The sequence below is a fragment of the Schistocerca piceifrons genome, chromosome X (genome assembly GCF_021461385.2).
Source record: "Schistocerca piceifrons isolate TAMUIC-IGC-003096 chromosome X, iqSchPice1.1, whole genome shotgun sequence".
NCBI lineage: Eukaryota > Metazoa > Arthropoda > Insecta > Orthoptera > Acrididae > Schistocerca > Schistocerca piceifrons.
The window spans coordinates 138,894,325-138,921,465 of record NC_060149.1 but is presented as its reverse complement, the minus strand read 5'-3'; the positions used below and the strand labels follow the sequence as shown (position 1 = coordinate 138,921,465).

At 44.9% G+C, this 27,141-nt stretch overlaps 1 protein-coding gene across 1 annotated transcript in view; it reads right to left on the bottom strand.

Moving 5' to 3' along the window:
* LOC124722221 overlaps positions 1–27,141 on the bottom strand; it is a 169,990-nt gene that overhangs the window by 35,741 nt on the left and 107,108 nt on the right. Inside the window, exon 5 of the mRNA XM_047247415.1 lies at positions 2,970–3,145. Coding sequence (XP_047103371.1) covers positions 2,970–3,145 — 176 coding nt within the window. The remainder of the gene's footprint in view (positions 1–2,969; positions 3,146–27,141) is intronic.

Here is a 27,141-nt window from a genome sequence, read left to right as displayed (position 1 = left end):
CCAGTCCATTTCATGTAAACACAGGTCACATTATTCAAAATGGTTCAAATGGCTCTAAGCACTATGGGACTTAACATCTGAGGTCATCTGTCCGCTAGACTTAGAACTACTTAAACCTAAGGACATCACACACATCCATGCCCGAGGTAGGATTCGAACCTGCGACCGCAGCAACAGCGTGGTTCTGGACTGAAGTGCCTAAAACAGCTCGACCATCACATTATTATGGAGTCACCACCAGCTTGCACATAGCCTAGTTGATAACTTGGGTCTACGCCACACTCTAACCCTACTATCCAGACTCATCTGACCGGGTCACAGTTTTCCAGTCGTCTGGGGTCCAACCCATACAGTCACGAGCTGCAAGTGTTGTCGTGCTGTTAGTAAAGACACTCGCGCCGGTCGTCTGCTGCCATAGCCCATTAACGCCAAATTTCGCCGCACTGTCCTAGCAGATATATTCGTCGCATGTCCCACATTGATTACTGCGGTTATTTCAAGCAGTATTGTTTGTGTCTTAGCACTGTCAACTCTACGCAAACACCGGTGCTATCGGCCGTTAAGTGAAGGCCGTCGGCCACTGCGTTGTCCGTGGCTAGAGATAATGCCTGGTATTTACGAGGTGCATTCAAGTTCTAAGGCCTCCGATTTTTTTTCTAATTAACTACTCACCCGAAATCGATGAAACTGGCGTTACTTCTCGACGTAATCGCCCTGCAGACGTACACATTTTTCACAACGCTGACGCCATGATTCCATGGCAGCGGCGAAGGCTTCTTTAGGAGTCTGTTTTCACCACTGGAAAATCGCTGAGGCAATAGCAGCACGGCTGGTGAATGTGCAGCCACGGAGAGTGTTTTCATTGTTGGAAAAAGCCAAAAGTCACTAGGAGCCAGGTCAGGTGAGTAGGGAGCATGAGGAATCACTTCAAAGTTGTTATCACGAAGAAACTGTTGCGTAACGTTAGCTCGATGTGTGAGTGCGTTGTCTTGGTGAAACAGCACATGCGCAGCCCTTCCCAGACGTTTTTGTTGCAGTGCAGGAAGGAATTTGTTCTTCAAAACATTTTCGTAGGATGCACCTGTTACCATAGAGCCCTTTGGAACGCAATGGGTAAGGATTACGCCCTCGCTGTCCCAGAACATGGACACCATCATTTTTTCAGCACTGGCGGTTACCCGAAATTTTTTTGGTGGCGGTGAATCTGTGTGCTTCCATTGAGCTGACTGGCGCTTTGTTTCTGGATTCAAAAATGGCATCCACGTCTCATCCATTGTCACAACCGACGAAGAGAAAGTCCCATTCATGCTGTCGTTGTGCGTCAACATTGCTTGGCAACATGCCACACGGGCAGCCATATGGTCGTCCGTCAGCATTCGTGGCACCCACCTGGGTGACATTTTTCGCATTTTTAGGTCGTCATGCAGGATTGTGTGCACAGAACCCACAGAAATGCCAACTCTGGAGGCGATCTGTTCAACAGTCATTCGGCGATCCCCCAAAACAATTCTCTCCACTTTCTCGATTATGTCGTCCGACCGGCTTGTGCGAGCCCGAGGTTGTTTCGGTTTGTTGTCACACGATGTTCTGCCTTCATTAAACTGTCGCACCCACGAACGCACTTTTGACACATCCATAACTCCATCACCACATATCTCCTTCAACTGTCGATGAATTTCAATTGGTTTCACACCACGCAAATTCAGAAAACGAATGATTGCATGCTGTTCAAGTAAGGAAAACGTCGCCATTTTAAGTATTTAAAACAGTTCTCATTCTCGCTGCTGGTGGTAAAATTCCATCTGCCGTACGGTGCTGCCATCTCTGGGATGTATTGACAATGAACGCGGCCTCATTTTAAAACAATGTGCATGTTTCTATCTCTTTCCAGTCTGGAGAAAAAAAATCGGAGGCCTTAGAACTTGAATGCACCTCGTAGTATTCTCGGCACACTCTTGACACTGTGGATCTCAGAATATTGAATTCGCTAACGATTTGCGAAATGGAATGTGTCATGCGTCTAGCTTCAACTAGCATTCCACGTTCAAAGTCTTAGTTCCCGTCGTGCGGTAATAATGACGTTGGAAATCTTTTCACATGAATCAGCTGCAGTCAGGTTGGATGATTGTTGGCAAAGGACCTTTAGGTTACTGCAGGTGAAGGAGCTCCGACAATGCACTATCCTTTTGTAACTTGTTTACTCGATACTACCGCTATCTGTATATGTGCATATCGCTGCCTCATGACTTTTGTCCCACAAGTGTAGTTTGCTCTGCTTATCTGCTGCATAGTATGTTGCCCATAGACAAAAAACTTAAAACTTTATGTTTTGCCATACGGCAGGTCTTGTCATGGGGGAGCCTCGTCAGAGAGGTCCACCGCATGAGCGTCTTGGGAAGTGATTCCAGTGGTGGTTTCCCATTGCCTTCCACTGATGATAATGAAGACAACACAACACCCAGTCCCTGAGCGGAGAAAATCTCCGACCCAACCGGGAATCGAACCCGGGCCCCTTGGAGTGACAACCCGCTGCGCTGATTACTTTTTAAAAAATCTCATTTTGTTCTACATTGTTCGTTGAATTTGTTCGTGGCGGACGTCCGATGATACTCGTTCAGGTTGTTCATTGATCCGTTCATTCAGTTTTTTATTACAGAGGGTAGCTAAATCCTCTGACCGAACACGCAGAGCTACCGTGCCGGCAACCACTCAGCTCTCGGGGCGGACTTAAAGCTAAAAGACCAACCCAAAAATTGAAGATTAAACGGAGTCCCAAAACATTTTAAATGGCTAGTTGCTGCAACCATCTCCTTCACTATTGTCCACCAGTCACTTTTTTTAGTCCATCTTAAATTAAATATTTAAGTAGGTTTTATAACAGTAAATAATACGGCCTGTGGAACAAAATGAAAGAAACATTCACGAATCATAACGAGTTCGAAAAGGTTTGAATATACACTGGCTTATACCTTATTATGTAGTTCACAGTGCTGTTCTTGTCTTCTTCTATCTTGTAGTTCGCTATCTGCTCGCCGATGAGTGTCATATCGTGTACCCAACCCCTTAATTTTGTGTGCAGCATGTCCCTCAGACGTTCCATGTTCTTAAACCATCCACGGGGTTGCTCATCGTTCGTGTGGTTACCCTGAGAGACACAGAAAATAGATCAAATTATCCGCATAATATTCACAGACAGCAGCCAGTCTTAACTTACTCTTATAGGTCCTGCTATTACATAACAATTAGATTAGTTTCGACGCATGACTACTCATTCAATTTTGTATACCCTCTACAACATTAGTGCAAAGTAAGTGCTTAGCGATGTCTTGTCCAACACACAAAATTCTTAACCTACAACATCAGACAAGAGAGCTCTAGATATTTCTAGGTAGTCTCAGCACAAACGTTTGAATGTCTGAATACGTGCTCTCGTGCAACATGTCTGAATAAAATGTTCTAGGGTTGACAGCAGCATCAGCCTCCTACATGTATAACCACCTGACGAAGCTAGGAGCCCAAGAAGATTTTATTCAAACTTTTGAACGATTTTCGAAAAGAGAATCGTGTGATCGTTGAGTCTCGTGTCGAAATCTTACTCGTTACCAATACTGTGAGGAACGTGCTGTGTCCGTTTACAAAAATGGTTCAAATGGCTCTGAACACTGTGGAACTTAACATCTGAGGTCATCAGTCACCTAGACTTAGAACTACTTAAAACTAACTAACCTAAGGACATCACACAGATGCATGCCCGAGGCAGGATTCGAACCTGCGACCGTAGCAGCAGCGCGGTTCCGGACTGAAGCGCCTAGCACCGCTCGGCCACAGCGGCCGGCGACCATTTACATATGTAATGATTGACAACAACCGCTCCACGTCAGAAAAATTATCTGAATTGGTTGTGCACAAATTAAATGTCAGTTTGATTCAAAACTTTGTATCATTGTCGTTTCGCTGCTGGCTTTTATTGAAAATTTTCGTTTGTTGTTTGTCACTTGGAACGATATTGTCTATTACTGACAATCACTCAATTAATGCGGATTTGAAAGAATGTAGCACACAATATTTATGGATCTTGTGAGTTTCGGACAGGGAAAAATAACTCTATCCCAGTTATTCGATGTGAGGGTAACAGAGAAGCAAAAGCAGAGAAGATATCTCCAAATTCTTTCGTTGTTTACAAAGAGAATACTGCGCATTCATTACTTTATACACATCAGGGGGCAACCATTACTTTGTCCTGAAAGGCGCACGTAAAGCAAAAGTCCACTATCCAAATGCAATTGATTCCCAGAATGCATAACTTCCCGTGGTAGTCTAATGGAAGGGGCGCTGCTGAGACAGTGTGCTATTTGCTTATTGTGCACTGATACGCAGTATGGCTAGTCTGTATTTACGTCTCGCTTGCAATACGTCTGAAGCTTCTCTATTGACTTGAAATCATTCTGCGTTTCTGAATGTGTTAAAGTGTATTTTTACTTGGAGTGTAGTGAAAAGCCTATGGATTCAATTATAATTATTTTCACTCATATTATGTACCACTTTTATCAGTAATCTTTTTTTGTTGTACTTCATGGTGTTTCCTTGCGTATTTGTTAATACATTGTGATGGAAAAATCTTTCCTCTGCTGGAAATTTAAAAAATAGCCGCTAAATTCCGCAGTTCGATTTTATACTATTGTTTTTACATTAATTTGTTGTCACCTACATAAAAGTCATCTCCGAAATAAAGTCTTAAAGCATGTTCTTTTTATCATGGGCCCTTCGAAAGTCAAATTTATAACAAGAAAAGGCCTCTTTTACCTTATGAAGAGATATTCTGAAAAAGAGTTTGTAAAAAGATTGGACTCTATGGAAAAAAAATGTATTATCAGTTCCTACCTTCCTTGATGAAGAAAAGCAAGGTTTTAAGCATAAACATTTTAATATAAAGCCACATTTAAAGAAAAGGTGGCTTGCGTCACACAAACTCGAAAATACTTTCTTAGTAAAAAAACCATAACTGGCTGCAAAGTACAATTATCTAAAACTCGAGTTGGCAGGCCATCAAATTCGTTCGTTGAGTTAAGCGAACGCAGGAAGAGACGTAACACACAGCTATTGAGAAAATATTTTGGAGCCACAGAATTTCCCTATGTCAGTCAAATGGAGCACCGAGAATGTGGAAATGTTAAGGTTTCTAAAGTAGTTAATGATATTACTTCAACTCCTACACGAGGACCTAAGTCCGCATCTCGTGCTCTGGTGGGGCCGGTACGGTAGCTCAGCGTGTTCGGTCAGAGGGTTAGCTGCCCTCAGTAATAAAAACTTAGCTAACGGATCATGGGACGTCCGCCCCGAACATGTCGAACGAACAAAATGACATCAGCGAAACAAACAAAAAAGTGGCTAGCTTTGCTGTCTCTGAATCATGGGGTCCCGGGCTCGATTCCCGGAGGGGATGGGAATTTTTTCCTGCCGGAGACTGGGTGTTTGTGTTGTCCTCATCATTTCATCATCATCCGGGAAAAGTGGGGTGACTGAACTGCGAAAAGATTGTGAATTTGTATGGTGTCGGAGATTTGATGTTTTGCCAGATTCCTGATATTCACGCTACACTCGTGAAATGGTCGTACGGGAAAATGCCCACTTCATCGCTACCTCGGAGATGCTGTGTCCCATCGCTCGAACGCCGACTAAAACTCCACGTTCAAACCTACTTAAACCTTGATACCCAGCCATTGTAGCAGCAGTAACCGATCTAACAACTGCGCCAGATACTTGTTGTCTTATATAGGCGTTGCCGAGCGTAGCGTCGTATTTTGCCTGTTTACATATCTCTCAAAATGGTTCAAATGGCTCTCAGCACTATGGGACCTAACATCTGAGGTCATCAGTCCCATAGACTTAGAACTATTTAAACCTAACTAACCTAAGGACATCACACACATCCATGCCCGAGGCAGGATTCGAACCTGCGACAGTAGCAGCAGCACGGTTCCGGACTGGAGATCCTAAAACTGCTCGGCCACAGCGGCCGGCACATGTCTCTGTAACTGAATACGCGTGCCTATACCAGTTTTTTTTTCTTTTTTGCGCATTTGGTACTGGTAGGTTCGATCAACACGTGTGTATTACGAATATGCTTGTCAACTCAAGTGGGAATCCCTGCAGGGAAGACGACGTTCTTTTCGGGAAACACTATCGGGAAAGTTTAGAGAACCGATATTTGCGACTGACTGCTGAATGATTCTGCTGCTACCAACCTACACGTCGCGTAAGGACTGCGAACACTAAATAAGAGAAATTATGGCTCGTATGGAGGGATATTGAGAGTCATTCTTCCCTCAATCCTTTTTGCGGTTGGAACAGGCGTGAAAATTAAAGAAAGACGACAGCGTCATCTGCAAACAACCTAAGACGGCTGCGCAGATTGTCTCCCAGATCGTTTATATAGATAAAGAACAGCAAAGGGCCTGTAACACTACCTTGGGGATCGCCAGAAAGCACTTCTGTTTTACTCAATGACTTTCCGTCAATTACATCTAACTGTGACCTCTCTGACAGGAAATCGCGAATCCAGTCACATAACCGAGACAATATTCCATAAGCATGCAGTTTCACTACTAGCCGCTTGTGTGGTACAGTGTCAAAAGCCTTCCGGAAATCCAGAAATACGTAATGAATTTGAGATCCCTTGTCAACAGCACCCAACACTTCATGCGAGTAAAGAGCTAGCTGTGTTTCACAAGAACCATATTTTCTAAATCCGTGTTGACTGTGTGTCAGTAGAGCGTTTTCTTCGAGGTAATTCATAATGTTCAAACACAACATATGTTCCAAAATCCTGCTGCACATCGACGTTAATGATATGGGTCTGTAATTTAGTGTATTTCTCTTACAACTTTTCTTCAATATTGGTGTGACCTGTACAATTTTCCCGTTTTTGGGTACGGATCTTTCATCTCTTTCGTCGACCGAAACGTTGTATATGATTGTTAAGTATGGGGCTATTGCATCATCATACACTGAAAGGAACCTAATTGGTATACCGTCTGTACCAGAAGACTTGCTTTTATTAATTGATTTAAGCTTCTTCACTACTCCGAGGATATCTACTTCTACGTTACTCATATTGGCTGCTGTCCATGATTCTAATTCTGGGATACTTACTTCATCTTCTTTTGTGAGTACATTTCGGAAGTCTGTGTATAGTAACTGTGCTTCTGCCTATTTTCGCTCTACGCGAATGTCGCATCGATGAATGGATCTCGTGAGCAGGCATGACATGAGGCATGCAGGCACCCACTTGCGAGAGATTAGTCGCAATTCTGATGTCTGTTTGTGCTGTTCTGTTCGTCTTCTTTCCCCGTTTTTCCCCTTTTTGATGCTTTTTTAAAGTATCTGACGACGAATCTACTGGATGTGTTGCAGGTATTTAACAGTGACTAGTATGGAGTTACTCATTAAAGAAACTGAAAAGAGATCAGCTGTTTACAACAAAAAATTAAATGAATACAGCGATCGTAATTTAAAGAAAAAACCTTGGGCTGAAGTTTGTTCGCAAGTGACTCAAAACTGGAATGGCTGGAACGAATTGTCAACAAATGACAAGAAAACTAAAGCTAAGTTTAAATAACTAAACAAGCCGGTTATTATAAAAAGTAATGCAACCCAAAATTAAGAAAAACATATAGTTACGATAATTCGTATGTTGCTCCTAAGAACATTGCCATTTTACATTTGTTAATTAAGTAAAGAAATCTTGCACCAACCACTGGCTAGATGCTGCCGTATTGCCAAGACATTGAGCCTTAGGGTGAAATGAAGTAATTTGGAAAGCAGTCACTCACTTCAGTACCTGCAAAATTGGCTCATAAACCGAGTCGAGGTATTCCATCCACGGGACACTCATAATACACTCCTGGAAATGGAAAAAAGAACACATTGACACCGGTGTGTCAGACCCACCATACTTGCTCCGGACACTGCGAGACGGCTGTACAAGCAATGATCACACGCACGGCACAGCGGACACACCAGGAACCGCGGTGTTGGCCGTCGAATGGCGCTAGCTGCGCAGCATTTGTGCACCGCCGCCCTCAGTGTCAGCCAGTTTGCCGTGGCATACGGAGCTCCATCGCAGTCTTTAACACTGGTAGCATGCCGCGACAGCGTGGACGTGAACCGTATGTGCAGTTGACGGACTTTGAGCGAGGGCGTATAGTGGGCATGCGGGAGGCCGGGTGGACGTACCGCCGAATTGCTCAACACGTGGGGTGTGAGGTCTCCACAGTACATCGATGTTGTCGCCAGTGGTCGGCGGAAGGTGCACGTGCCCGTCGACCTAGGACCGGACCGCAGCGACGCACGGATGCACGCCAAGACCGTAGGATCCTACGCAGTGCCGTAGGGGACCGCACCGCCACTTCCCAGCAAATTAGGGACACTGTTGCTCCTGGGGTATCGGCGAGGACCATTCGCAACCGTCTCCATGAAGCTGGGCTACGGTCCCGCACACCGTTAGGCCGTCTTCCGCTCACGCCCCAACATCGTGCAGCCCGCCTCCAGTGGTGTCGCGACAGGCGTGAATGGAGGGGCGAATGGAGACGTGTCGTCTTCAGCGATGAGAGTCGCTTCTGCCTTGGTGCCAATGATGGTCGTATGCGTGTTTGGCGCCGTGCAGGTGAGCGCCACAATCAGGACTGCATACGACCGAGGCACACAGGGCCAACACCCGGCATCATGGTGTGGGGAGCGATCTCCTACACTGGCCGTACACCACTGGTGATCGTCGAGGGGACACTGAATAGTGCACGGTACATCCAAACCGTCATCGAACCCATCGTTCTACCATTCCTAGACCGGCAAGGGAACTTGCCGTTCCAACAGGACAATGCACGTCCGCATGTATCCCGTGCCACCCAACGTGCTCTAGAAGGTGTAAGTCAACTACCCTGGCCAGCAAGATCTCCGGATCTGTCCCCCATTGAGCATGTTTGGGACTGGATGAAGCGTCGTCTCACGCGGTCTGCACGTCCAGCACGAACGCTGGTCCAACTGAGGCGCCAGGTGGAAATGGCATGGCAAGCCGTTCCACAGGACTACATCCAGCATCTCTACGATCGTCTCCATGGGAGAATAGCAGCCTGCATTGCTGCGAAAGGTGGATATACACTGTACTAGTGCCGACATTGTGCATCCTCTGTTGCCTGTGTCTATGTGCCTGTGGTTCTGTCAGTGTGATCATGTGATGTATCTGACCCCAGGAATGTGTCAATAAAGTTTCCCCTTCCTGGGACAATGAATTCACGGTGTTCTTATTTCAATTTCCAGGAGTGTATTAATCTTCAGCGAGTATTCGATCTTTTCTCCTGGCAAAGTTGTACAATGCGCAGCATGCTTTTACAATGTGGTCTGCTCGCTTTGTTTGAACATCCAATGGACGGTGAAAGATGCGCCATTTACTGGCCAAAATGCCAATAGTGCACAAAAGGCATTGCCATCCAGTTTGTTCATAAGTCAGAGTGTGTGCTTGTGGGCTATTTAAATTACCTGCATTTAGCTTCTCACCAAGTGTTGAATTTTTCGAAATGTTTGAATCGGTGTTAGCACCGTAAGACCCTAATCAATTGCTGTGAAGCAGTAGTTAGCGTCAATTATAGCGAGCAATGAATTGAAAAAAAGTTTTCGCAATTGAAAAGCAGAGATCCGGAGGTAGATGTCTTCTGCATTCTGATGGGTTTGCCGTCAATTGCACCAATGCTGTTAGGGAAATTTATCCGAAGGTAAAATTGTTTTGCAATCTCTTTCCAGTCCTTTTCGGTTTTGGCTGACATATAAAGTGTTGTAGACATTTCAAAGTTGTGCACAAGCATCTTTTACAATGCTTCCAGTAAAACTGCACATTATTAAATTAAATAGGTTGCTAGTATATTAACTTATTATATATCACGCTACATAATGTCGATAAATGAATAAAGAATAATTTATTACGCTTTTTTTTACTTAGCTTAAAGTTACTGACTAACATTCTTCTGGCGGTATGAACTCTCTCCACGTCATATCATTATGTTATTCGTGGTACAATTATTCCCAACAGTTCGCCAAAAATACTTTTTGTCATTCTATAATACTGGAAAAACTTCGCAGGGTACTCACATAAATCTAAAAATAATTTGTAAAACTCCCCTTTCAGTAATCTTAGATTTGTTGTTGGATGAACCCAATAAGATTTTGCGTGGCTTACTCCCGCTCGAAGCAAAAGAGTGGTCGCACAAGAAGTTTCAATGATATCCATTGGGAAACTGTTTTAATTTAACGATTTATTTCTCGCAGTAGATTTACCTCGATGATTTTCTGCAACAGTGATGTTTTTGTCGGCGCGACTATAAATCGCTAGTGGAAGCCGAGCCTTACAATGTTAACTGCCGGGTTGCCACAGCGCATGCGTAGAGAGCTACTGTTCAGCTCGAATACATACCGCTGCCTTCAGTTAGCCACGTCCGTCCTTTGTGTGTATTCCGTGTTTGTATTACTAGTGCGCCGTGACTTCTGACTGAAGTTACGACGCCTGTTAGTATTTCGAAACTGAAAGGCAGAAAGCTGAATAGCCGATCTCGGGAGATTGTGCATAACGTTTTAATGTTTACGGAAGATGACTCCACTCAGGGAAGGGACATTCTGGTGCAAAAATTTCAGTTGAGACCCCAATTGGCCACAGGAGTTTCGTGTAGCACTATCCATAAAATTAAAGGGGAAGCCAGACTATCTGATTCTGGCAGAGGACGGAAATTTGTAAGTCCAGATAAGAAACGTAGACGCAAAACAGTTATAGACATGGATAGTCTGCAGCTCGTGGTCGTGCGGTAGCGTTCTCGCTTCACGCGCCCGGGTTTCCGGGTTCGATTCCCGGCGGGGTCAGGGATTTTCTCTGCCTCGTGATGACTGGGTGTTGTGTGATGTCGTTAGGTTAGTTAGGTTTAAGTAGTTCTAAGTTCTCGGGGACTGATGACCATAGATGTTAAGTCCCATAGTGCTCAGAGCAATTTGAACCATTTTTTTGATGAGGTTGTTGTTAGAATTATGTACAACACTTATCTGACCGAAAAACGAGTGCCTACAGTGAAAGGAATTATAGAAGTAGCGTAGAAGCTACAGACTTTCAAGGTAGCAACACTAGTGCAAGGGGGTTATTAAAGAAATTAATTTTTCGTTGAAAAAAAAAAATCAGGCTAGGTCATATTATAAGAGCGAAGCGAGATCTGATAAAAAAATTGCGTATTTGAAGCAATTAAATTGAGACGAAAACAGGGACACTGTTTACGTTGGTTAAACCTTCATTTTATCATCACGTTTAAGTGGGAAAGCATGGAAGAGAATACAACTGGTCTCAAAGGGACAACTCCCAATAACAACTTGTGCAGGTGATGAAAATGGCTTTATTCCTGAGTTGCTTGTCATGAGGATGTCAAATCAAGTAACGGGAGATCACCGCAACCACATGAACCAACAAAATTATGAAAAGTGGTTGATAGAATAGGTGATTCCCAACTTCAAACCTAACTCTGTACTAATTCTCGACAATGCTCATATCATAACGTTAAAATAAACTAAGCTCCAACTATGGTCGCTTCCCAGCCCGCTGTAGGATCACATCGGTTCGTCTTCCTCCTGCTAGTACCGTAACTGAGATTTGGCAACAAGGAAAGGCATGTTTGGCAACACTGTGATCGACGAGAAACTTCCTGGTGTGCATTGAATTAAGCCTCAAAGTTCACTTGATTTTTTCCTCTCATGTCCATTGAAAAATCTGAGTTATTATCGCTCGAGGTGTAACAGAAGAGTGTAAATTTACGGTTTTCAGCCCAGGAAAGTAGTTGCACGTGGAAATCGCAACTAATCTCGTCCTTTAAATAGCATTTTTACGAGTTCTAGTCACTATTGGCCTTGTAAGAGGTAGGCATAACTCATACCTCTTCGCTAGGCCTGTGATGATGTGCTGGTCTGTGGAAAAACGTCTGTTAGGGTTCATGGTTCTAGTCTCGCCGACAGTAAGGCTTTTATCCCTTCTGTGAAAGAGCTACAAGCAGTCATATCAAACATCAATAAGCAAATCGCAAGAAAATACTTTCAGCTCATAGTGCAATGGTGAAAAACTTACAATGCTGAACAACAGGTAACGCCTCTTTCCCCTGCTGACAAGCAAATTTTGGGTTTCTAGGAACACATAACTTTATTTATGAGATGCCACATTTGCATACCTGTTGAGTATGACACAGCATACCAATTAAACAAAGACCTAATCGAAATCTAAGTGAGTAGTATTTTACAAATTCGTGCTGATAGAGGCACACTTGTGTACAGATACGCAGTTTTATTAAAACAGACTTTCGTCGTAAGGTTATCGTGGGTAGTTTTATTTCATTTCTAATAATACAGTGCACAATTTTCGTAAGGTTTCTTTTAGTGTTGTTAAAACAATACTAAACATGAGAGAGAAAATAATCATCAATGATATATGCGAATTCTCTGATATTATCTATTACAGTCTGACAATGCACATGCAGTTTATTGATTACATGCATGTAGAATACTTGTTCTGAGTTAAAGCTGTCAAACAAGGTGTAGTAACCACAACCAACAGCGGGAACGCCTTGGGCTGCGGATCGGAGCCGCCAGGCGGGGAAGCCGCCGGCGGTGGAGCACGCACCATCGGGTAAACACAGGACGAGTCGGACGACAGACCAACGACAACTGTCAACAACCGACCACGAGCGACACAACAAGGAAGAGACAAACAACGGAGGCTTGTGGAAACCACAACACCAAACACCAAACGTAAATCCACTCGGAATCAGAGCCAGGCAAATGTCAACAACGAGCAACGACCAGAACGCAGTACCGTCGAGATAGAAACGAAATTCAGAGCGACTAACCAGACTGGCTCGACTAGGTTATTTTTTTTTTCTTCATTGTATTTCAATTCCCCATCGGGGCGGGCTGGCAGCAGCCTCGACTAGGGTTTTTTTTTTTTTTTTTTTTCCCCTTTATTGAATTTCAATTCCCCCCCGAAGGGGGCGGGCTGGCAGCAGCTTAGGACGCCGCTCTGCAGCCTACAGGTCGACTAGGGCAGAGCGGGTCCCTATATACGAAACCGGAGGGAGCGGCTATTGGCCGCTGTCAGCACGTGGCTTAGCGTGGCGCCCTCGCTGCGCGAGAGTCGCTGCGCAGAATAGCTGCCGCGGAGGCGGAGCCCTCTATGGGCTGACCACGTCCATTTGTTCTGCCGCGTGTTCGACTTCCGCGGCGGAAGGTACTAGGCAAGTTTGAAGAAGAATAAAATGCCACTACCAGACAATAGCTAATGTAGAAAATACTTTTCTGACTATTATGGCACGATGCGCTCCCCCCATACATAATACAAAAGCTTCGAAATGCATCTGCTGCCTGGCCGTCTATTAAACCTGAAAAGAACAAAATGTCGCATAAGTTAGCCCTCTTTCCACATGCGACTATTATGGTTGAGAAGTGAAGGGAATTATGTTCAAAGTTACATTAAATTGATAACTTCAGCAGACAGCAGCATTGCATTTTAAAAAATGTAGCAGCGAATATATTATAAATCGCAACATCTAATCTACAGTGCGCAACGCTTATCGTTACGCTATTAGCTGTCACACAGCTACAGCTGCTCCAGAAGTCAACAACAGTTCCTCCAGAACTTCGCATTCCACAGCGCTGTGAGATAATATATATGGCCGGATCTAGACTTCTGAGAGACAGACAGTTACAGCTTTTCTTTTCCACTGCACGATGGTTTCAACAAGCAGACTGCGCAATAGAGTAGCTCAAATGGAAAGGAATACATCGTATTTAAATTTCCGCATCCTACACTGTTGGCAGTTCTGTGTAGGTGGCAGTTACGTGATTTTGTTTCGGTGATTACAAAACACAGTCGAATGTATGCATTGGGTGGGTAGCCGAGGCAGCTAGTTCATGGCGATTCGGTCAACCAAGTAAATGAATGTACTGAACATGCAGCAAACCACTACACGGAGCCTGTGTGTCAGAAGTCTCATCCAGTGTGGAGCAACGGCGTTATGATAGGAAAATGAGTCACGGAGGAGACGATTTGGTGGTCTGTTGGTTTGATGATAGGTTCGTATTCTTATGGTCTGGGTTCGATTCCATCTTCTGCTGCCGGCCGCGGTGGTCTAGCGGTTCTAGGCGCTCAGTCCGGAACCGCGCGACTGCTACGGTCGCAGGTTCGAATCCTGCCTCGGGCATGGATGTGTGTGATGTCCTTAGGTTAGTTAGGTTTAAGTAGTTCTAAGTTCTAGGGGACTGATGACCACAAATGTTAAGTCCCATAGTGCTCAGAGCCCAGCCATCTACTGCTGATGCTTTTTGATAGGGAGAGACAGATTCTATTTTCTTCTGGCTACGCCAAGTGATGAAGGTACAGTAGCACTGTGGTCTGAAATTCACATTAAACATGATATTCCTTCTCTACCAAGTAGACGTTAGGTTGAACCACAATAACGTCGGGAGTGGCGACACGTAGAAATTCTATCACCAGTAACTTTTTTTTTTTTAGTTATTTATATCTAGTGACGAAACAAACGCTATGTAGGGTCACAGGACACGTATTCCATGTTTTATTTGAGCTTCTGTATGCTGATAAAATTGGTTCTGAACTGGGAATGCAACTCAGACCGCCCTTAGCGCGGAATTTGATCCCTTCGTGACAATACAGCTCGACTACAATTTGTTGTTTCTTCAAAACTGCAGATTCCTCAACATCTCCACATATTGCGCGCGAATGGGTTCGAATCCTGCCCCGGCACTAAGGTTTTCATTATGAATTGTCAAGCTCAAGCATGAGAACACCTATCTGCTGGTGGATAATAATTTTGATTTTTAATGCATTTTGATTCGTTGTCAACACTAACGATATCTGACGTTTTTGATTCCCAGTGAGTCATATAACTATTTGCGAAATCACTGTAAGTTCAAGGATGTTATTCCGAGCTGCTGGTGGAGAAAAATTCGGTAGCTGACGTCTGTTTGTGTGTAGAAACGATATGTGTGGGGTTCGATTCCGAGTCAGCACTGAACTCTTCGTATTATTGTTTCTAGTTCAAACATGCTCACATGTCGCTGCTCGTGTAACAAACCCACATTTAACGTTAGTTTTCTCAAGAATATAACAGCGATAGGTGTGGGGTTGGAGTCCTGGGAAGGAAAAAATTAACGTTTCGTCTTGTCATTTCAGTTGAAACATCCAGCTACTGCTGAGAAAATCCGGTATGTCACAGTTGATTGTGCTTCGGTAACAATCCGATTAGGTTCTGAGTTCGAATTCCTATCCAACACAAAGCTTTACCTCACGGCATTTCAAGTACGTTACTTGTGAAGAAGCAATATTTAACATCTCTCGTAGTTCGTTAACAGGGACAATAGATGCTGGGTAGGAATTTGCCTCCGTTAAAAATTTTTACGTTATGTAATTTAAAGTTGATATTTGCTAACTGATACTGTCTAAAATCGAGGTATATCACTCTCTGTGTGCCTAGTCAGGAATGACTGTTAGTTTTCGTCAGTCACTAAATCTTAGCCTGCATGACCTGGGTTTTAATCCATTTGCAGAAAGAGACGGTTGGTCGTGTCATTTGAAGTTCATACATATTCTCAATTAGCTGCTAGTGAATAACTTAAATTTTTAATGTCATTTTGTGTTAAATAACAAGTATGGTATGTTACTTTGAAGAGGAAATCGTGAATACGACGAACTTACTACGTGCATTACGTATCTGACGTAATAATGAGAGTGCTAACATTTCAGGTATGTCATTTATTGCAATAAAGTGAGCTTACAAGCCTTAAGGACAGTCTTATCTGTGATAAGGTGTTCCCTGATATTTCTAGTATCGTGGTATTATTTTACATCTTGAGTTATTGCTATACAGAACAGTGTTTTCTAGTGGTGTCTTGTTGGAACCATTTTCAATAGTCAAACGACTGTACCAAGGAGCGATTAGAGGACCTGCTAGACAGCTGCGTTAGGCTGGTAGCATGCGAATCAGGCGAAATGCAATTCAGGTCGTTCGGATACTTTTGAGCACGACTGTACATGTCCAGCAGACAAATTATTACAATTTCAGAGAACTGGACGATTTATTCAAGAGAAGAGCTTCACAAATTGAGGAAGTCAATAACGCATTGGTGCATCTCTGGCCTTATGCAAGCAGTTATTCGGCCTGACATTGATTCATCGGTGAAGACAATTCTACTCCAGTCAATGAGATTCTGGGCCGAAGACGTGTCTGGAGACACCCTGGACAGCAATGGGATACCAACCTGACTGTCGCCTGCCATACGGCCAAACAACCAAGAGTGACAGCCTGGGGTGCCATTTCATTTCATAGCCGGACCACTCTGGTTGTTATAGGTGATATCCTTACCGTATAGCGGTACGTCGACCATATTGTACGTCCGTTTTTGCTGCCCTTCATGGAAAGCCATCCTGGACTTGCATTTCAACAAGATTATGTCCACCTGCACGGCCCGCATCTCGTGGTCGTGCGGTAGCGTTCTCGCTTCCCACGCCCGGGTTCCCGGGTTCGATTCCCGGCGAGGTCAGGGATTTTCTCTGCCTCGTGATGGCTGGGTGTTGTGTGATGTCCTTAGGTTAGTTAGGTTTAAGTAGTTCTAAGTTCTAGGGGACTGACGACCTAAGATGTTAAGTCCCATAGTGCTCAGAGCCATTTGAACCATTTCCACCTGCACATGGCGAGAGCTTCTACAGCTTTTCATGCTTGCAGAAGCCTATCTTGGCCAGCAAAGTCACCGGATCTCTCCCGAATTGAGACCGTTTGGGGCATTATGGGTTGGGTCCTCCAATCAGCTGGGGTTTTTACGATCTAACGCTCCAATTGGACAGCATTAAGCACGATATCCCTTAGAAGGTTCGAATCCTGCCTCGGGCATGGATGTGTGTGATGTCCTTAGGTTAGTTAGGGTTGGCCGATGTGGCCGAGCGCTTCTAGGCGCTTCAGCCCGGAACTGCGCGCCTGCTAGGGTCGCAGGTTCGAATCCTGCCTCAGGCATGGACGTGTGTGATGTCATTAGGTTAGTTAGGTTTAAGTAGTTCTAAGTGTAGGGGACTGATGACCTCAGATAGTAAGTCCCATAGTGCTCAGAACCTTTTGAACTACTTGCTTAATGGTCAGAGGTGGACCTACGTGCTATTGTCTCGCTAATTTGTCAAACACTTTCTCTTGAATAAATCATCCAATTTTTTGAAACTGTAACCATTTCTTTGTCTGTACATGTACATCACATCCACCGATTTCCGCCCCATTCGGATAGTTCTTTCATGGTGGATCGTTTTCTCGTTTGTCTAAGAGTGTATAACGGCGATAATGGAAAGTGTTGCACCATCAGGGACCAGTCCGATATTTATCGCACTGGACTTTAACTGGAGATGTTCATCACGTAACGAGTATTAAATGATTAAGCTTCTGTTCCATTTGGAAATCATGTCAATTATCAGTATGAGATGTGACTGCCACAGACATGAATACACTCTCACATTCGTTTTGATATGGAAGCAAACAGCCTCCAGATGTTATTTTGAAGAATGTTTTGGTATGCTTGAATTACACGCTGCATCAGTTCATGAAAAATATTGGCTAGACGCTGGTATGAAACTATTCATCTTCGAATCGCATCCCAGATGTGCTCTATGCGTTACTCATCAGGGGACTGGGCAAGCCAGTCAAGAATTTTACATTCATCAAGGGGCTTCATGGTTTGAAGCGCACTGAGTGGACTCTCGTTGTTCTACTCGCATATGCTATTTGCATGATAACAGGGTGTCCAAGTCTTAAGACAGAGATGTGAGCAGTCAACCTCGCTTCAACAATTACCAAACCAAACGGATGTTCAGAAACAACAGTTCTCACACCATGATACAATCAGTTGGAGAGGTATACATCCTAAGAATCTCTACTTCCTGTGACATTTCAGCAGTTCGTCCACGGACAGGTTGGTGTCTACATGACCGCCACAAACATAAGCGAGACTCATAACGGAACACCACAGAATGCCACTCAATGCCCCAGCTGACTCTGGCTCCGCAACGCAGAGGTCTTTGAGGTGTGATGTCAGCAGCAAACGACGCATAGGATTTCGAGATAACCGAGCTTCCAGTAATCTTTTCCCTACAGTACGTGGCAATACTGTGCTGTAAACTGTGACATGACAGTCATTTGTCGCCGTTTGGAGAGAGAAGTTTGACCGTTGGTCGCGCTTAAAGGGCGCGCGCACAGCTGCCGGTGAGGCCGGCGGAGAAAGACGGCGGTGAGCGAGTAGGGGTAGACTGCACCACGTGGACCTGTCAGTTTCAAGCGGCTGGCGGTTACATAAATAAAATGTAAATGTCGTGTGATTATGGCCTCCCGTCGGGTGACGGTTCGCCGGGTGCAAGTCTTTCGATATGACGCCACTTCGGTGACTTGCGCGTCGATGGGGATGAAATGATGATGATTAGGACAACACAACACCCAGTCCCTGTGCGGAGAAAATCTCCGACCCAGCCGGGAATCGAGCCCGGGCCCTTAGGATTGACATTCTGTCGCGCTGACCACTTTTCCTTTTTTTTTTTTTTTAATCTCATTTTGTTCGTTTTCGTTCGTTGCATCTGCTCGGGGCGAACGTCGTAAGACACCCGTTTAAGTTCGTCGTTGATCAATTACCTCAGTTTTTTTTATTACAGAGGGCAGTTAACCCTCTGACCGAACACGCTGAGCTACCGTGCCGGCGACCGCTCAGCTACCGAGGGCGGACGGCGGTTACGTGACGTCACGAGAGTTTAACCCGTTCCAGCGCACGTCTTCAGTACAATGCTTTATCCAAGTTTGCGTTGATTACACACAAATGCAAATTAGTATGACAAAGTAAGATACGGCAAATGAAAGAGGAGTTTGAGACTAATCAGCCGAGATACTGGTAGGATTTATATGAATTTTATATCAAAAGATATTAAGTAAACAAATTTGCAACATTTGCAACTTACTGAATAATTGATAACTTTTGAACCAATGCAGATACAGAGTAGGACGAGTGCGCATTTGAAAGGTCTCGTCGAAATACAGCGACTGACAAACTTTCATCATTAATATTTCACTGGTGAAACACCAATTTTATTAATTTGCTGCTAATAATTAATTAAAACAAACAACACAAGGCAGATACACGAACAGCAAGGCAGTGTCGTTATACGCATTTCAACATCATTACTTTGTGATATTTGCAATTATTATGATGTTGTCTTTGTTTATTAATAATTTTTGCATCGTTTAGCTCATATCTGTTTAACTTATGTATATAAGTAAACTCTGATCAGCGCATCAGAAAGAGTGCTTCAAATCCGTATGGAAAATGGTACCTTATAAAGAACATTCAGTGGCACAAATGAACAAAAACTATTTTCGTGCTCTGCAAAGATAAATTTTGCAAAACATTGTGAGCAAACTACTGCAGTTACAAATTAGTGTAATGTATGTTTTTGATGAGAATTTGAGCGCGCATATAATGACGCAGACGGAATTAAGATTGCTCTTCTATGTAAAAAATTATCCAAAGAAGTGGTGAGCAATGGAAAGGAGTTAGATGACGTAGCTTGGGGAATTTCGGATTGAGGGTATTTAAGTGGAGCTGACACGCACAGCTCGAGGCACTAGCAGCAACGCAACCGTGAGGAAGATTCAAACGAGAAGACAACACCCAATAACCCCAGGAAAAAGTAGGAAAGGCGTGATCCGCCGATCCTACAACTCACCGGAGCGTGAAGATCCGTGAATTTGCGAAGCGAACAGCTCGAAGAGAGAGTTCTGCGCGCCTTTGCCGACGCCAGACCTGTGTTGCTCGACAGGACATTTTGATGATAGTTTTTGCGGATGCAGAAGTGCTGCAACTTTCGCGTGTGCGCGCAAACGGAAGACACAAGTTTTCGCGAAGAATCCGGACTTCTGACATTTTTAGTGTGGAACACAGTAGGGACTTGGGTTTTTCACGCGTTGTGTGTTTTGGTGATTGTTTTTGTAAGCAAACGGGACATTGCTGCAAAATAGTAGCTGTGGGATTGTTGCCATTGGAGGGCCGCCACACTTAGCCGCTAAAGCTCTACTGTGGGATTCTTTATTTTTGAGCTTTCCGAACTGTGTTTTGGGATACCAACGGGAATTAGTTTCTGATACGCTCAGATTGGACGCTAAAAGTTTTTACCACGTTTATGTGATTGATTCTGAAACAGTACCACTGGACTTTAACTGTGTTTAAACCAGTCGGGACTGTGAATATTTTGTGGCATCCGACACCGAATTCGCGTTAGAGGGAACTTTATATCATCGCGATTAGGCCGTGTTTTAGCGAAGTGATCGATTTCCTAAATATCAATTGATGTTATTCACCATTGAACAACTTTTATTAACATTTATAGGGCTTCAGTATCACAAATGGTGACTCGAGCAGTAGTTAAAACGGCACGTAACTGTTTGGAAGATGCCAGAAGGAGATTTTCACTCTGCAGCGGAGTGTTCGCTGATATGAAACTTCCTGGAAGATTAAAACTTTGTGCCGGACCGAGACTCGAACTCGGGACCTTTGCCTTTCGCCGGCAAGTGCTCTACTATATGAGCTACCCAAGCACGACTCACGGCCCGTCTTCACAGCTTTGGAAGATACTACCAGAGAACTGTATTTGTGAATTTTAAGAACTTAAAACACACATTGGATTTGTCATTTGAATTCAGCACTGGTTAACATTTGTACTTGCGGTCAGCAGCATCGAGAGCATTTTGTTTATACACTTTCAACATTCTGGCAGTTTCACCGTTTACTTATGTACCAGCATTTCACATTTGCAATGGCTTATCTCGCGCTTACATTACCCTCTGATCTTGCAAAGTTAATCACTTAACCAGGTTACCTAGACAAATCTGTTCCAGTAATTTCATTACTCTACACTAATTTCTTTTTCTTGTTGCGATTTTTTTCCGTCAGTGTGTTGTAGAAAGTTCATAAGGGGGTTCATTGTATAGCACGGCACTCACAGAACTACTGAAAAAAGGTGCGAAATTTGTGTGGACAGTGGAATGTCGGGGGGCGTTAGAAGAGCTGAAGAGAATTTTGATGTCGAGTCCAGTGTTGGCGTTCCCAGATTTATAGAGGACGTTTATATAGTCCTGTGTCATTTAATCCTGCTCTCGAGTGTATCCTGGGTCAGGAGATCAGTGGTGAGGAACATCCTGTTGCTTTTGCATCGAGACAGCTTAATAGGGATGAGAGAAACTATATGACCACAGAGAGAGAAATCCTTAGCCTCAAATACACACATCAAAAAAAGTTTTGCATCACCTCATTTCCGAGAGCTCCGGAACTTGTACAGAAAACTGCAATAGAGATCACCATAAACATCATTTCCACCCTTTTTATTGCTCATGAAAACCACACATTGCATGCTGTACCACCATACAGCGAGACCTTCAGAGGCGGTGGTCCAGATTGCTGTACACACCGGTACCTCTAATACCCAGTAGCACGTCCTTTTGTATTGATGCATGCCTGTATTCGTCGTGGCATACTATCCAGAAGTTCATCACGGCACTTTTGGTCCAGACTGTCCCACTCCTCGACGGCGATTCGGCGTAGATCCCTCAGGGTGGTTGGTGGGTCACATCGTCCATAAACGGCCCTTTTCAATCTACCCTAGGCATGTTCGATAGGGTTCATGTCTGGAGAGCATGATGGCCACCCACTCTACTCGAGCGATGTCGTTATCTTGAAGGAAGTCATTCACAAGATGTGCACGATGGGGGCGCGAATTGTCGTTCATGAAGACGAATGCCTCGCCAATATGGTGCCGATATGGTTGTACTATCGGTCGGAGGATTTCATTCATGTATCGTACAGCCGTTACGGCGCCTTCCATGGCCACCAGCAGCGTACGTCGGCCACACATAATTCCACCCCAAAACAGTAGGGAACCTCCACTTTGCCGTACTCGCTGGACAGTGCGTCTAAGGCGTTCAGCCTGACCGGGTTGCCTCCAAACACGTCTCCAACGACTGTCTGGTTAAAGGCATATGCGACACTCAACGGTGAAGAGAACGTGATGCCAATCCTGAGCTGTCCATTCAGCATGTTGTTGGGCCCATCTGCACCACGCTGTATGGTGTCGTGGTTGCATTGATGGACCTCGCCATGGACGTCGGGAGTGAAGTGGCGCATCATGCAGCCTATCGCGCACAGTTTGAGTCGTAACACGACGTCTGTGGCTGCACGAAAAGCGTTATTCAACATGGTGGCTTTGCTGTCAGGGTTCCTGCGAGCCATAATCCATAGGTAGCGGTCATGCACTGCAGGAGTAGCCCTTGGGCGGCCTGAGGGAGGCATGTCATCGACAGTTCTCTGTATCTCCTCCATGTCCGAACAACATCGTTTTGGTTCACTCCGAGATGTCTGGAGACATATCTTGTTGAGAGCCCTTCCTGGCACAAAGAGACAATGTGGACGCAATCGAACCGCGGTATTGACCGTCTAGGCATGGTTGAACTACAGACAACACGAGCTGTGTACCTCCTTCCTGGTGGAATGACTGGAACTGATCGGCTGTCGGACCCTCTCCATCTAATACGCGCTGCTCATGCACGGTTGTTTACATCTTTGGGCGGGTTTAGTGACATCTCTGAACAGTCAAAGGGACTATGTCTGTGATAAAGTATCTACAGTCAACTTCTGTCTTCAGGAGTTCTGAAAACCGGGGTGATGCAAAACGTTTTTGATGTGTGTATGAAGTGATGTGTTTTTGATGTTACCTTTACAGGAAGCAGTTTGAAGCGGTAACTGATCACATGTTCTGAAGTGGGTATTACAGCTGAAGGACCCATACAGTAGACTAACTAGATGGGCGTTAAGACTCCGTAAGTTTGACTAAGAAGTAGTTCAGAAGCCAGAAAAGTAACATGAAAATTCAGACACTTTGAGCAGTAAAGTCGCAGTAGTACAAGTACTGTGTGAGGGCCTAGCTGAGTGACAAGCAGCACGGCACATGGTCAGTGACAGCAAACAGTGCATGACGCAACTGCAGTTAAGCACGTGTTACGGTCTCTTGTGGAAGGTTAGAAGGTTAGTGTCATGAGTGGCGGTACCACCCAGGCTTAAGGTAGAAGTTCTAAAGGAAATGCATGGTCTTGTGCTGTCTGCTCATGGGGGTTGCAGGGGCAGTAGGATGATGTCAATCCCTGTCCTCAGGTTACCATACACCAAGGCGGAGGACAGGAAGGATGCTAGTTGCGGCAGTGCTGTACCTCTTCGCCTAGAGTAGAATGAGGGTGCTGTGGAACCAACGTCTGGAAGGAGGAGTTCTGGCTACCAGACAAGAAGATCTGGTGATTACTATTCATCAATGCAGTCTCAGTTTACTATTTAATGCATGGGAATTCTAAAATTAAATAAGGGGGCTGGAGGAGGTGTTTTGTGGTTTGCGACAGGTAGCCGAGAATGGGGGAGTTCAAATGGTTCAAATGGCTCTGAGCACTATGGGACTTAACATCTTAGGTCATCAGTCCCCTAGAACTTAGAACTACTTAAACCTACCTAACCTAAGGACATCACACACATCCATGCCCAGGGCAGGATTCGAACCTGCGACCGTAGCAGTCCCGCGGTTCCGGACTGCAGCGTTAGAACCGCACGACCACCGCGGCCGGCAATGGGGGAGTACTTGGGGAAGTTGCAGGAGAGTGCGAGAAATTGTATAAAGCACACAAACAGTTGTGAGGACACGTGCAGAAAGTAGTAGAGGTGGTGTCATGTTTAGTACAACAGCAAAAGAGAGGTTTGATAGTCGCTGCGGGTAGGCTCTTTACGACTGTTTTTGGAAGAGCGGATGCTGGTAACATAAGGGAACTGAACGGGGCAGTGGAGGTAGTCAAGGAATTGGCAGAGAATAATAAGTCAGTGGTGAAGTGGTATACCATGCAGATGGCAAGCTTGGAGAGTGGAGTGTTCAACAACATGCCAATGTTCCAGAAGCTGGAAAGAGAGATGGACTATGCAAAGGCTTCAGTGAATACTATGAACTGAGACCCAGGGGTCATGTAAACATAAATAGAAGTACTGGATGAAAGATACACGATGAAAAGACTACTGCAATAGTTAGTGGGTAGCATCTGGCACACGAGAGTGGAAATAATGAGTTTTTAAGAGACGTCACGCGTTACATGGAGTGTTGAGTCCCGTCTTGTAGTCACCAGAAGGTCGTGGTTGAGAAAAGTGCAGAGAGAACTTTTGTCAGATCTAGGTTTGTTAGCTGAGCGTAGTGGGTGAACCCAGCCTTTCTATTATTATATGGTTTTGGTGGAAGAGAGTAGAGACAAGATATGATTATATGTGCTGGTTAGGACCACAGTGTTGGAAGGCCATGCACATTTTAAGTGCTACTACATACATATTGGGTGAAATTGGGAGACCTGGGGAAATTTGTGCAAGCGAGGACAGGCGATGTGTTCGTGATGTCTGAATAGGGAGACAGTCATGCAGTGGTGACAGAGGAAGAGCTGAAACAGTGCTAGAGGGGGGAAGTTACAGTATGTCCAACTCGCGTGATATCAGTGAGTGTAGATGCACGTGCAGTGGAGTTATTCCTGAGCAGCACAAAGGTCAACTTTGTCTGAGACATACTGTAGAACCTAAGCTGTATTTCCAGGAAGCAGGACTGCATTGGATTTATTCTGTGTATGATAGTGTGGTAATGATAGAGAGTACCTATTAGAGAGAAAGGTTCATGCGGACGAGACCGTTGGAACTGAAAGACAGTGGCTTGTTGTTTAACGGGACAGCATGCTTCATAACAGGGCCAACTGTAGCCGTGATGACTAGAGTTGTATTGTATTTTATTGTATGGAACTGTGGACCTAGAAACAACGGAGAGGCTGCAGCCCGCCGTAGCTCATGTGGTTCATAGCCCCACAACAGGCTACAGTAGTCCACTCACCCCATCGCCGCCCCACACCGAACCCAGGGTTATTGTGCAGTTAGGCCCCAGTGGACCCATTCGGGAACGTCTCACACAAGACGTGTGTAACCCCAATGTTTGCGTCGCAGAGTAATTATGGTGCACACGTACGTGGAGACAGTGCTTACGCAGCAATCGCCGATATAGTGGGGTGGTTGTTTGGGGGAGGAGACCAGACAGCGAGGTCATCGGTCTCATCGGATTGGGGCAGGATGGGGAAGGATGTCGGCCGTGCCCTTTCAAAGGAACCATCCCGACATTTGCCTGGAGCGATCTAGGGAAATCACGGAAAACCTAAATCAGGATGGCCGGACGGCCGACATAGTGTAACTGAGGCGGAATAAGGGAACCAGCCCGCATTCGCCGAGGCAGATGGAAAACCGCCTTAAAAACCATCCACAGGCTGGCCGGCACACCGGACCTCGACACTAATCCGCCATGCGGATTCGTAGCGGGGACCGGCACGCCTTCCCGCCCGTAAAGCAGTGCGTTAGAGCGCACGGCTTACCGTGCAGGCATGACTAGCTTTACGGGTTGGACGAGCCACTGGAAATACTTTCCGAACACATTCTAACCTTTCTGAACCGTAGGTGGAAGTCACACCTGATCCTTTCTCTAAACCAATTAACAGCTGCACAGCAACGACGAATCTCTATGGAGCAGTTAATGCAACATGTTAAACAGTACTGGGAACGGCAATGACGAGTAACTTTACCTTGAGTATCGCGATACTTAGCCCATAGTGACAAACTCTACTTTGCATAGCCTTCATCTATTTGAGGCAGAGAGCTGCCCTGCAGACCAGTCCACTGGTAATATAGATCACAGTACATACGACTCCTAGAGTGTGCAACTGAATATGGTATTAAGTGGGATAGATGTAAGCAATTAAATGGCATAATGAGGTAGTTAGCATGTAAGGGGTGAAGCGAAATGCACACTCCGAACTTTGGAAATTGTACCACCGGATGTTTTGAATGGGGAAATTATATGCGACATAAAGTGGGCAACCGATCCTAAGCAAGACTAGTGGGACTGGGTTTCCGTCATGGAGGGCTGTAATGTAGCACTGTTGCCAGGTCAAGAGTAAAATTTCTGAGAAGGTGTGATGGAACTCTGCATTAGCCACCGGCGGCCGGAGAGCACAATGTGTCAACATTTGAGTTACAACAAGCTTATGAGGTTACTGTGAGACTGGCGTGCCTCACCCATCAGAACTTGCCAGCACAGCAGTATTGCGCGACACACACAAGGCAACGTCTCCACTATTGGAGTTTTGCTGGTGTTGCCAAGCACATGACCAGAACATAGAGTACGCGAAGGAATTTGCCCCCCTTCTTGCAGCGATGTACTGTAGGTCTCTAGAAGAGCGTAGCGTTCCAAAAGATTGGAAAAGGGCACAGGTCCTCCCAGTTTTCAAGAAGGGACGTCGAACTGATGTGCAGAACTATAGACCTATATCTCTAACGTCGATCAGTTGCAGAATTATGGAACACGTATTATGTTCAAGTATAATGACTTTTCTGGAGACTAGAAATCTACCCTGTAGGAATCAGCATGGGTTTCGAAAAAGACGATCGTGTGAAACCCAGCTCGCGCTATTCGTCCACGAGACTCATGGGGCCATAGACACGGGTTCCCAGGTAGATACCGTGTTTCTTGACTTCCGCAAGGCGTTTGATACAGTTTCCCACAGTCGTTTAATGAACAAAGTAAGATCATATGGACTATTAGACTGATTGTGTGATTGAATTGAAGAGTTCCTAGATAACAGAACGCAGCATGTCATTCTCAATGGAGAGAAGACTACCGAAGTAAGAGTGATTTCAGGTGTGCCGCAGGGGAGTGTCGTAGGACCGTTGCTATTCGCAATATGTATAAATGACCTTGTGGATAACATTGGAAGTCCACTGAGGCTTTTTGCGGATGATTCTGTAGTACATCGAGAGGTTGTAACAATGGAAAATTGTACTGAAATGCAGGAGGATCTGCAACGAATTGACGCGTGGTGCAGGGAATGGCAATTGAATCTCAATGTAGACAAGTGTAATGTGCTGCAAATACATAGGAAGAAAGAT